Raw genomic sequence first — 13,732 nt, forward strand, 5'->3', positions numbered from 1 at the left:
GCTGCATTTAAAATCCACTTTGATCAGAAATATGAGAGAGCATGTGCCCCCTCACTTTGAATGGGTATGACACCTCTAAAGGGACACAGTGGCTTAAAATTAAAAATTATGTTTATTTACTTATCTTTATTTCATTATAAACGTATAAGACTTTCATATACATGGAACGAAAATCTCTCAATACTTTTGTCCATACATTGAAATTTAATGGGATCCAACATTGTTTTGAACCCTATTCATGTCCACTGTATAGGCAAAGACTTTGTAAAAATACTTTAAAATGTCTTCTTCGGTGTTCCACAGTAAAAAAAGTCATGACACAACATTCCGCACTTTTCTTAATCTACAATAAATCACACACCATAATTACCGTAGACACTTTCTTGAAAGTTGCATTCAAAATCTGAGGGGGCGCGTGCCTCAGTTTGAAAAGGCAAGACACTTCTGATTGAAACTTTAAACATGTGCCTCAGCATGTGTTTGAATTTCTGTACTTTTATAATAAAAGCATAAAGAACAAAGAACACATGTTTAATGGCCTCTAGCATTTTAGTTCTACTGACGGTGTAAATTCAGTCGAAACCCCCTTTTATTTCTCACATTCTCAGTCTTTTTCCATTTTTATTATTTCTGTCTTTCTTCCTATTGGTATCTGTCGCTCTCCTTTTCTCTCAACGAATTTCATTCAGACGTGAGTATCAAATAAACTATCTGTCAAATATTGCCTCTTTGTGTCTAATTTTATTCCCTCTGCCTCTATGCTTGAAACAATGAAACGATTTTAGGAATATTTTCCACTCATAGTTTCTAGGCGCACAACGAAAAACAGTGAAATCTCACAGAAGACTTTTTAATAAATTACCTCATGTTTCAAAACGAATCATGTGGTACTGCCACCAACACAAACCAAACATTCTCCCTCCTACCTAACATCATTAGTGCATGTTTCTGTACTCAAACTATTTATCATTATCGCTGTACTTTTCTCCTTTCTCATGATTTCATTCTTGTTCATCCCCTCCTCTTCCTCCTCCTCTCTCTGGACCAGAGCACACAGTGCCAGTGGGCCTGTTGTATTTAATAACTCACTCTGCCCTCTGATCCACAGTAAATGATGAAGCCAAAAGCCCTCAGAACAAAATCCACTCGGGCGGCCCATGCATCACTCAGCTCTCGCCTGGCGCTAACCAAGCAATGTCAATGCCAGTCGCACTGCAGACGCTGGCAGGGCCCAAAGCGGCAGGAGGAAGTAAATGAGACAGGAGCTCTGAATTCAACGTGAGCCCCTGAAAGAGACCACAGCTCTTTGAGATAGCTGACACCCCACCAGAGAATATGAAAGGGAGGCAGACAGCCACAGCGGAGAGACGGGTGTCTGATCTGTGGCAGCATGGCGAATGTGATCGGTGAGCTCCAGTCCCTCCAGCAACACAGAGTTGTCTCGGACATTGCCGAAAGTGTCAAAAGATCAGTGCTCTGACCATCCAGCTGGCCAATAAGCCATTTAATTCACTCATACATTCAACGATAACCAAATAAGACATCAATTCTGCACCGGTGAATGATGAATATAGAAAGGAAGCTGAAGCTAAAAACCAATCAAATTCAATCATCTTCAGCCAAGAGAGAAATCACAGGTTAAGTACAGTTTGTCTTTATCACTTACATACGATTTATGCAATGAAAAAAACTAAGAGAAAGACAGCCCAGCCACAACATAAATGGGGTGGAAAGTACACCAGGAATTGTTACTTAAGTAATATTATTTGGGGATTTCGTAACAAGCAATACTGAAAGCAAACACATGGACTCTTACTCAAAAACTTAAAAAAAAAAAAAAAAAACTAAATCAAACATTTTACTTCTCACGCCTAACTTTGAAAGTCTAAAATACATTCTATACCTTACATTTAAAAGCCATAAGTATTCTCCTTTAAATCTAAAAATAAAGCAATAATGTAATTGAATTATAACCACTGTTAAGGATTGGTGAACATGATCAACAGTCACAAAAAAAAGTTGATGATCTTTTTATGAGTTTTAAGTATTTTATGCTCATCAAGGCTGTATTTATTTGATCAACAATAAAAAAACATTGAAAAGTTTTTTTACTTCAGAATTTTAAACAGGAGCGTAATTATTTTGTTTAAAGGGGTCATATGATGTGGTTTCATGCTTTCCTTTCTCTTTGGGTGTTACAAGCTGTTCATGCATAGAAAAGATCCATAAAGTCTTAAATATTAAAGTCTCAAACCCAAACAGATATTTTTTCTAAAAATTAAGTTTCAACCAAGCCTTCCTAAAACGCCTCATTCAAAAACTCAAACACATGTACAAATCACTATGTTGGAAGATTTGAATAACGCCGCCCAAATGTTTATGCAAAGAAAGAAGGCATAACTTTTATCCTCACTGTAATATGTTTCCAAATATGGTAAGGGGCTTTACATTTCCCTCACACGATCGAGGTATTCAGCCAAATCACAACACACTGGATAGCTGGCCAATCAGAGCACACTGTGCATTTCAGAACGATGAGCTTTGTAAAAGAAATACTAAACGGGAGTAACAAAATACTGTACGTTATGTGAACATTTTTTTTTTTAAACCTTAAACCACATAAACGCATTGCATTACACCAAATACACAAAATAATTTTTTTTGCATCATCATATGACCCCTTTAACTCAACATTTAGTCAAGATGTGCCCAAGGAAATTATTTTTATGAAAAAAAAAGAAAGAAAACAAAAGCAGAAGATTAATTAATTTTGAGGTCATTTTAATTTCTTTGAAAGGTTTTTTTTTTCTTTACTAATTTTGACACAGAATGCATACTTTATACAGTGGTACTATAGTACTTACAATTTGTGTTCTTTCACACATCTGAATCTAAGACTTACCGTTTCGATCGATAGCAAAAGGTGTATCCTGTGTAACAATCTCATAATTGCAGATCTGGCTGTACTGCGGAGAGCAGTCCTGATCCCAGGCCTCAACTTGCAGTATGCTGTCATAGATCTTGCCCTCTGTAACAGTGGCGCGATATAATGGCTCCCTGAAAACTGGGGAGAACTCATTTACATCATCCACCTGGATATGAACCACCGCCCTGTAACAGAACCAGAAGGATGGACAGAGAACAACCAATCAGTGTGAGGAACAGAAGAGGTGCTAATAGACTTGAGACACACAGCTATAACATCTCTGAACTGTGCGAGTGAACTGCAAATTGCTTTACATGTTAGAAAAATTAATCAAGATCAAAAGAAGTTCCTCTCTGAGCAATGTACTGAGACCACACAAGACCGGACTGACTGTAAATATTTAAGTTGATAAAAAAAAAAAAGTGTCACATGAAATTAAAAACCTTGTCTGTACCCTGTCTAGGGAAATTCCCAAAGAAAGAGTGGAAAATGGATGAAAACAATCATAGACTAAATAATAAATCAGCTGCAAAATGGTTGCAAAAATGTCCTGGTTAAATTAATGTAATTTTCAGATTTTTTAATATGTTTTCTTGATAACAAGACTACTGTGTGGTGCAGCAGGCAGAATAGATGGCTTGGTTTACCTACCTGACGTTTCATCACAATAAAATTCCTCCACAAACATTAAGCTTGTTTATTAAGCTGCATTTGGCACACCAACACAAACACAGATAAAGCTTTTGCCTGCAATATGTCTGCAAATACAATCATTGCTAAGTAATGCATTTCATTAAGAATGAATCTGACAGTACACAAAAAATTCAAATGAATATCTGAGAGCGTAGGCTGAAGGTGTAGGTTTAGTTTAACTTGAGAAATGTTTTAAATAATCAAACCACACACGTGCAATTATATATACACATGCATAACCTTTTTTTTTTTCAACTTCAGTTTCATTCATCACTTCACACATGAATTGAAGACTGGAGTCATATTCATGGCCTATTTAAATCTAAATCTCCTTTCCAACCCCAAATCATTTGTATGGTAACTAGCCTGAAAAAGAACTGAGAAAGTTGCATTGTGGTACACAGAGCTCACGTAAAATCTTAACGAAGTCCAGCTCAGTGTCTGCCGTTCAGTCAAACCAGCTGTGACCTTCTTTGACAGAAACATAAATTCACGTGTTGATGTACGTCTTCCTAAATGGAGACATTAAGTTAATGGGACCTGCATTTAGATTATCCCGCTGAGATCCTGCACTCGGCGATCTCTCTTGCATGCACACGTTCGCACACACCCCTCACTATCGCGGTGTCAAGAGACATTCACTGGAACGAGCCAAGCTGTGAAATCAAAAGCACTTCTTCATCTTCTCTCTCTCTCTCTCTCTCTCTCTCTCTCTCTCTCTCTCTCTCTCTCACAGCAGTGGGTGCCTGAAGCACGGCTCTCTCCTACACTTCATCAGAGCTGTGTTCCAGCTGCAGAGAGCTGCTATTGTAAGAGAGATTGTCGGGCACGTACGGCGCTTCCGGCAACTTTGTAAACATCTTGATGGGTCATCAATGCAGGGCAAGCCAGGGCCGGGTGTGTAGAAATGTGCACAAGCATATGAGTGTGTATGTCAGTCTATAGCTAACTCATGCGCTGGAGTGCCGCCAGGGACAGAGAAAGAAAAAATAAATAAACGAGGGAAGGAAAAATGAAAGAATGCTGGACGGTACACTACACCTCACTCTGGTTTGAGATTTGAGGCGAGGAGTACAAACTTCACCACAGTTTAGATAAGGATTATAACTATAACAATAACTATTAGGGCTGGGTTTTGACACAGATTTCACGATTTGATTTGATTATGCTTCACTAGCTTGAAATTAATTTTGATTCCAAATCTGATTTCGATTCGATTTGATTCAGTATCAATTCTATTGGAACTGAAGCACTACAGTGGTCTGTCACTCCACATTAAACAGCACCAAAATGGCATTTCTTGTTAACTGAAGAGAGATTAATAAATTCATAGATTTTAAGAATCAATATAATTACGTAAAAATGAGAATCGATTTAAATCAAGAAATCTATATGGTTTTACCCAGCCATAATAACTACAACTATAACATTTTAGTTATCATTCTAATTGCATGAGAATAGCAAAATCCACACCACAGCTATAGGGTAATGAGAATGACATAATTGGAATGATTTTGTCCAACTGATGAATGCTAAACACATTGACCAATCAGAATCTACCTGACTTCATATACGTTGGCAGGTGACATAATCGCAACTTGTGCTCATAATAAACAGAACGTTATCGCCCGTTGGTGTGGACGCTTTATTGGTATCATTACACAGTAGTAAACTTCATAGTAAAAACTTAAACTGTTCTAGAGTTTTACTGGCTGATTAAAATAATAATAATAATAATAATAATAAAATAGATCTACATAAACAAAATAATTATAATTAACCAAAAGCACCAACAATGAATTAATCAACTGATTAATCAGCTCATAACAGATTGTGCTAATATTAATTTGTTATGAAGTGTTTCTGTTGTCTCACTTCAATCAGTCAGTGTAAGTGTTCAGATCAAACAATTACCTTAAAAAAAGGAGCTCCAAATGAAACACTAGACTGGTTAGCTGTCAGCACAGAAGTTGGCTTCCTCATGGCTCTTCTGCCTCAAAAGCAAATGTGGCAAAGCTTCATTCTGCTTTTAACTTTGAATTAAACAAATGGATCATTTCATTTGCACAGCAGGACACCAGTCCCTTAATTTACAGTCCATATCAAAGAGACGACTGCCCCTCTTGCTTGTAAACTGCAACTTCTATAAAGAGTCTTGTAGCTTTTATACAAAATGACCTATAATACTTGAACCACTAGACCGACATTTTCCAGATGACCTGCCACTTGTAGAATAAAACAAAAATTATGGACCACATAACATCCTAAATGTCACTGATTCTGAACAATTGCATGAACAACTGTCAGATACCTGTATGTTGCATTTCAGTGAGAAAAGACTTTCCTAAAATCTAGTAAAATTAAATGTTGGTGCTTCTTATCAATTAAAACAAAAATCAGTCAATCAATATGCAGATCCTTCACAGACCACCAGTGAGCTTCCATTTGAAGCAGTGGAAATAAACTACACCACAGCAGATGAACTAAGGTCTCTCTACTTACTTGTGGCTCTTTTTCCAGTTAGCTCCACTAGGGCTGGCTCCACAGTCATAGGCCTGGATAATGAAGGTGTACTCCTTCTGCTGCTCACAGTCTATGGGACCCCGGGCCCTCAACACCCCTTCACCAGATGTCCTGTTCAACACCTCAGCTTCAAACGGGGCCTCTTGCCCATGAATCTTAAATGCACAGATCTCTCCTAGAAGAAACAAGACATAGGAGGCAGAATCAGTGGCTGTGAAAACACACAAATTACTTTCTTTTTTCCGCCTGCATCTCAATAAGCTATCATTGCTATAACTTTCACCCAGCAGGCCGGGCCCCCAACCCCGGAGCAGTAATATACAGGACACGGTGTGCTTTTAGAACTGAATCTATTCGTGCTGCGAGAGAAAGAATAACTGTCTGCTTTTGTAATTGCCTCATTGCAGAGCTGGAATCACATTGTGCAAGAAAGCACAGTGCTCAAGTACAGTGTTTTGAATGTGGTAATGACTGTGTGTACCGATAGCCTTGCTGTCTGTCTCAGGCAACTCGTCCGACTTGAGAAGAAATTGTTACAATAGAATATGTATGCCCTATAGACAAAGAATAAATGTGAAATTATGTCTTTTTACCAAGCTATACTAATTGCAAGCAAGTAAATTTCTTTCATCTTAGTAATAATTAATTTGTAAAATACACTTAAATTGTTATTTTTATACTCAGCTAATGTAAAACCATAAAATAAAATAATATTGGCATCTGATAGTATCAATGGACAGGGTTTTTTTTTTTGTTGATGTTTTTTTTTTTTTTTTGAGAAGGTAGTATATGTTATGGTTATACCAAGGTATAAAAAAAAAAAAAAAAAAAACAACAACCTGAAAATGAACTTGTCTATGTAATAACTGATTGTGACACTAATTGCGATTTTGAGCTGACACAGGGGCTGATTTTTTTTTATGTTAGACTGTGTCTTTTAATTCCCAGGTGCCAGTGTTCACTTAACTTTAAGTTTCACTGTAGCCTTGGAAACAATTTCTTCTAGAGACTGCATTGTAGTCACCCACAGTGCAGTTCTGTCCACACAATCACAGATAATGTTGACACACAATCTGTTAATGCCACAATAACTCCGAGACCACAAGAAAGGACATTGTGTTGTCACTGTATCCGTTCAGTGGTCCTTTCTTGGCAGTGCTTCTATCTAGCAATACCGGCTCTTTTAGGGATTTGGAAAATGACCACAAAAAAAGCGTTGGAACTCTGACCCTGAGACAGCTGATATCACTTAAACCCCGGCAGGTCTCGGGAGCAAACTGTGACGTGCCGTTACGCTGTGTGCTCAAGCCTGCTGCTGCGGACAGATAAGCCCAACTTTCTCTCGCCATTCCATTCTCTCTCAATTTCTTTTTCATTATTTTCTTTTTACCACTTCTTCTTTTTAAGCAGATCTGATTTTCTGCTCAAAAATCTCTGTCCTCCCTCAGTGCTGAAATAACAATTTACCCTCCGCAGTCTTTGTTCCTGTTGAGACTTGGCGTTTAGACTAGCCCCAGGATGCTTTATCCAAATTAAACATGTAGCACAATAGGGCAGGACAGCCGAAGATATCAAACATAATGCGGCAGGCAGCACATACAAACGTGAGTTCTGCGATCATTTTCAGTGACAAAATGAGACGAGTTGTAACACAAATAGGAAAGAACATTATATAAGAATAACAATGATCACAATGCATGCATACACACAAAAAATAAAAACATTCACTGGTTAAAGAAAAAAAAAATTCCACTTGCTTCCGAGTCACGGGTAAACCCATTTTCCGCTCCGTCTGCTGCTGCAAATGCATTTTCCAGATTCAATTGGAGAAAGGGCAAAAGGGTCAAACCATACAGCATAGGAAGTGCGGGCAATGCGGATGTATATGTACAGGGTAATGATGGATGGAAACCGTGAACTAATTTCCATCATGTCTCTAGATGACAGCTTGAAAACAGCAGCATCTCCTCACGCTCCGCCAGCACAGAGGTCTGTAATCACACGGCGAGCTCTGCCGAACCTAAACTCTTTGGAGTTGCACTTTGAAAGTGTTGAAGGAAGTATTAAATCGGGCAGACAGATGTTTCATGTTTTTAATACCACCTCAAATCAGCTCTGGGAGTGTAAAGAAGGGAGTTCTGGGTAAGCCAATTTGAGACTAATGAATGAAATCATCCATGTAATATTTGTACTGCTTACTGCAGAAATCCATTTGTAGTGGGGTGGTTTACAATGAGCATGAGTGGTAAACTCCAGAGACCTGGGTGACCTCATCTCATAAACCAATTAATTTTCTTGTTTCATATTTGGAAGGAGGCACATTAGATGTGTTGTATAGAATGCAGCCAGAGACAGATCGGAGATCATAATGGTTGAGTCATGCAACAGCTGACAGCAGTTCCCCCGCTGTTTCTGAGATGTTATTTGGCATATTGAGGCAACTAAAACAAAACTTTAAGGCGGTACAGTTGCAAAGAAAAGTCATCAGGTCAAAAATCAAGATTGATTATGCATCCATTATTATTTGTGTAAACACGTTTTCAGGCCTAATCACAATCTTAATTAAGAGCTGAAATTGGCGTAATATTTAATATTTTATAACAGAACTGCCGGCAACTTCTAAATCTTCACCTTTGAGCAGTTCGGATCAATATCCACAGTAAATTTGCCTTCATTGAGATCTGTGTGAGTCTTGTTTTGAAATTTAACCTTGTTAGCTTGTGTGAAAACAGACAAATCCAGCCAAGCATCTGTTCTAACATTATCTACTCACAATATACAGTACTTTGAAAGCTTTGCTCATCATCTTCAAGGTCAAATGAGACTAGCACAATGCTCCACATCAAGAAACTAACAGTAGGATAATTTTAGCATGCAGAAATGTAATTGCTGAAGGTTGCCAGGTCGCTGCGCTGTTGGTTTCTAGCAGGTGTTCATGCTTGACTGCAGTATCCAGGGGGTAAATGTGAGCTTCACTGTTGGCACTCCCATTGCTAGTCCCAGCATTGTACTGCATTTCTGCACACTTTCTTATAATTAAACTGTTAATCTTCGTCTACATGGTCAATGCCCCCAAATGCCAATTCTCATAGCTCTCATAATGAATGTCTTCCACTCACTTTCTTGAGTCAAATCACTGTCAGCTTTCCACTTTCAATTTACTGCATCCTTGCTGAATAAAATTATTAATTTCTTAACACTTCTGAATGGTACAATAAATAATTAGAAGAAATAATGAGATTAGCTCAAATAAATAATTACATATATATATATATATATATATATATATATATATATATATATATATATATATATAGACACACACACACACACACTTATTATAATACATTTCAAATATTTACTAATTATACTTTCATATACACCTCTATGATCCCTTTCTTTTAGGACATAAAAAATGGACTTAAATCAATGATTTATATGTAATTACTTACTTTATATTTCAAGTAGTCATGTAATAATCTACAGCAAAACAGTCAATATTGCAAAACAAACTCCTTCAGAATGATACAACAGCACTCAGCAATGTGTTTAAAGGTCCTCATCACTGTGTGTGGGTTTATTTAATAATAGAGTGACTCAATATTATCCCATCTATATCAGTTCTCCACTAAACAATGTTAAAACAATAATGAGAAACTCCCATTCTGAGACTAAAACCTCATGTTTAGGAACAACTAGATCCATTTTCATGCTTTCAAGGATCGTACACGAGCACTCGTACTTTCCAAACATACTGCATAGTCGTTTGTAATTACTCAGCTTTTTAAAATATTTCCATTTGGTTGTAGTGTGAGCTGATATGGGTTGGGGTTGATTAAAACCCAGTTCACACAAACCATCACCAGGCAAAGCCTTGATTCACCCGACCCTTCGGAGATACACTTGGCCAGCCCCATGCTCCCTTTCTTTAATTACTCTCTGGATTACATTATATGCTAATGACTTTCTCTCCCCCACCGCTTTCATTCTCTGTCCTCTCTTTTTATTAAACTCACACACATACACACATGCTTGCTCAATAAAGCCCGTCATGCAGTGGGTGGTTGAGGTGTTGTTGAGAGCCACTCTTTCCTCCTTTACTCCTCTTTAACACCATCCGCCTCTTTCATCTCTCTCCAAGCCCTAAGTGTAAATGTATCTGTGTCTGGATGGGGTAATGGTCCTATCAAGTATGTGAAGAGAGCCCGAGGATGGACCAGTGCACATCAAATCATTAGTCATTTTTAGTGCTGGCATATCCATGTAGTTTAACATTGATTTATGGCACATGAGCTGCTTTGATCGAAATCCATTGACACACACACACACAAAAAGATGAAGGCTAAACTGCACAGAATTTAAGTATGAAGTACTACGCTACATTTGGCAAATCGTAATGATTTGTATCATTTGACAGACCTTAGAAAATTGATTAAGGTTTTCTTATAAACATTGAAAAGACAGACAGACCTAGACAGACCCCTGTATAAAAAGTAGATTTTCCTGGTAATTTTTAACCAGAACTTTAAATACATTATATAATTCTTAAATAATGTTTAAAAAGTAAACAACTGTATATAATGATATTGATAAACTGACATTTGTAACAATTCATAATATAATTTATCATGAAATTTGTGAATTACATTATTATAATATATCAATATTATAAATATATGATTTATAAACTGTGTGTATGTGCGTGTGTGTGTTTGTGTGTGTGAACTCTTTTTACAGTATTCTTACAAATAAATGCATTGGTGAGACTTCTGACGTAAAATGGAGTGGTGAGTGTTGAAGTAAATGAGTTCTTTCAAAAACAAAAAAAATATTGCAGACTCCAAACTTTTATACTGTAGTGTATAGGCTAATTAGTTTGGCATGCTTTATTTAGTGGCCCCAAAAATATACTTTTGCGCAATTAAATCACATTAAGTCAAATGTATATATTCATTCCATTAGATAAAATGTCCAACAAACAAAGATGCATCTGCAAACAAATTAGGAAGATATTTTTTTCAATCAATTTTAACCTACAGGCCATTTGGTAGACAATTGGTTTGCACACGAAAAGCTGTGCTCGTGCTATTTTTCTTCAACATAAATGCAACATTAAGACATTTATTAGGTTTTAAGTGTGACTTAAATGTCTAAATACATTTTGGGGCCTGTGTCTCTAGCTGCAAACCTTGATCCTAAAGAAAAAGACAGAGAGAAAATGCCTTTGTCACATTTACTGTTCAGTCCAATTCATACAGTATACTGTAAGCTCCTGCAAAGGTCATTTAGCAGAGAATGTCATGTCGGAGAGCTCATATGGCTGAACATTTGGGAGGAGTGCTTGCATTTGACATTCAAAGGGAGAAAAATAGCCAATGAAACGGCCTGGCAAAAAGAAATGCCTTGGTGTAAAGTACTGACCTAATGTTTACGACTCGCTACAAATCCCAAAGGTGCCATTTGAAAAGCAACACTGGACGATTCAGTGTACTCCTAAAGGCTTTTTTCATTACGATAAAAGAAAAGAATACCTCATTGCATTCTTGGTGATAGCAAAGTCCTCTGTTTGACCCTTTGGCTAATAAACATTGTCTCGCTGTGGTCATTTTTTACTCCTGCCTTAATAATCAAGAAAACAAAACACAGAGTGATATGAAGAAAATAAATAATATTTTTCCTGAAGGTTTGGGAATGAAGGGATGTAATTATCTTAATTGATCTCATGAAGTTCCTCCATTGTAATTCACATAGCAAACTGTGCTTTGAAAAACAAGTAAAACAACCTTTTGTTGCTGAGCCTAGCTCAGATTCTTTGGGATTTTTGCAAGGCTCTTAGGAAATACAAATGTCTAATTGCCAATACTGCTCTTACCTCATTATAGCTTAAAAGGGGGTCACAGAATCAATCAGCCCTGGTTCTCCACAACCAAGGACAAGTTTCACACTCATTGATTATGTAAAGTTATATAGGATCGAATCTTTACTTAATGCTGGTTTGGTGCTTATCTAGCTGGTGAAGCAGGTTGACTCATTAGACTGTGGCTGACCCCTGTTAAGACTGTGACATTTAAAAAGCCTTGTGGGAATTCATTAATGCTCATCAATGTTCATGCAATGATCCAGTTTGATTCATTTGGAATGATTCGTAATTGCTTCCAAAAATATGGTCACCTAAATGTAACAGAGAGACAATTTGCAGTATTATTATTGAAATATTGACAAAATAATAATGAGCAATAAACCAATAAAACTAACAATAACAATTACTTATACATTCTGAATAATAATAATAATAAAACACATCTTTAGAATAATTAATAACCATCTTTAAAATAAGCTGGGTCATATTTTTATACATTATATATAAAACATTGTACAAATGGATGTACACAATTATGAATAATACAGAATTCCAAATTTTCAACAGCTTAAACTTTCTTAATTTAAAGGGCGCATTTGTTTCCTCGGTCTTGCATGTAATCTGGGACAGCTTATGTAATGCATGATTAACATGATGTTAATTATAATTGTTTATTCAAATCCATAATCAATACATTTTATTTTTAAGTGGATCAATTCAGTTCTATCATCATAGAACTATAAGGAAGACATTCTGAAAAACAACACTGGTGTCCAAAAGGACAGAATTTTCCATTTTCTATCCCTATAATTTCTAGTTCCCAGCAATTCAGTCAACAGTAAAGTGCACAGAAAGTCAATGTGACACTGATCTCGTGTCCCTCAGAAAGCATGAGAAAGTGAGAGAGATGTTGAGTTTGAAAGAAGTAGAGTGTATCAGCAAAAGAATTACTGTACAGCCTGAGTCCAGAGTGCTTATCTCATTGATTTACAGTGTGTGAAGAACAGAATAGAGGCAGGAGAGCAAAGACTATAAATAGACTCCCTTGGGCCAACAGGTTTGTTTGCTTCTCCACCTCCTACTCCAGATGACCTCAGTTCTTTGCATTTCATTATTCAATAAGTAAAGCTGTAGCCCAGGTGGACTGAACCCCACCTTTCATTCTCTGCTTCACTAGACTTAAGGCCACATGTGAACCTCCCAGCATGCAGCTGACAGGCATTCCTCCTGGCAGCCCACGGTCACAGGTTAAAGCACTCTAGGTTGCAGGAATGGCAGCTGACACTCACACTGGGACTTTCAGACGAGAAACAAGTAAAAAAAGTAGTAAAGGCTAATTTAAATGTTTAATGTGTTAGTTTTAGTGTGTTTCCCTATTCAATCTTGGGATGAAACTATTATAGTGCTCTGCTGGTTCTATGCTTCCTCATATCATCAGCAAAAGCGTTAATATTGTGGCTAAACTGCATCTATAAAAAATTTTACGCAAGCATGTTATACTTATGTAAGCAGGGAAAAGATGTTTACATCATCATCCTTCAGAAATCTAATATGCTTATTTGGCACTCAAGTAACATTTCTTTATATTACCAATTTTGAAAACGTTCAAACTCAATATTTTGTTGAAAACCATGGTATATTTTTTTCAGGATTCTCTAATGAAACTACATTTCAAAAGAACAGTATTTATTGGAAACAGAAATGTTTTATACAAATGCAAAAGGCTTTAT

At 36.9% G+C, this 13,732-nt stretch overlaps 1 protein-coding gene across 1 annotated transcript in view; it reads right to left on the reverse strand.

Moving 5' to 3' along the window:
- The window catches only part of LOC132096236 (calsyntenin-2), a 233,853-nt gene that overhangs the window by 68,809 nt on the left and 151,312 nt on the right, over nt 1–13,732 (reverse strand). The window contains exons 3-4 of the mRNA XM_059501483.1: nt 6,122–6,317; nt 2,903–3,111 (exon numbers count right to left, since the gene is read on the reverse strand). Coding sequence (XP_059357466.1) covers nt 2,903–3,111; nt 6,122–6,317 — 405 coding nt within the window. The remainder of the gene's footprint in view (nt 1–2,902; nt 3,112–6,121; nt 6,318–13,732) is intronic.

Source organism: Carassius carassius, chromosome 20 (assembly GCF_963082965.1).
Source record: "Carassius carassius chromosome 20, fCarCar2.1, whole genome shotgun sequence".
In the NCBI taxonomy this organism is placed as follows: Eukaryota; Metazoa; Chordata; class Actinopteri; order Cypriniformes; family Cyprinidae; genus Carassius; species Carassius carassius.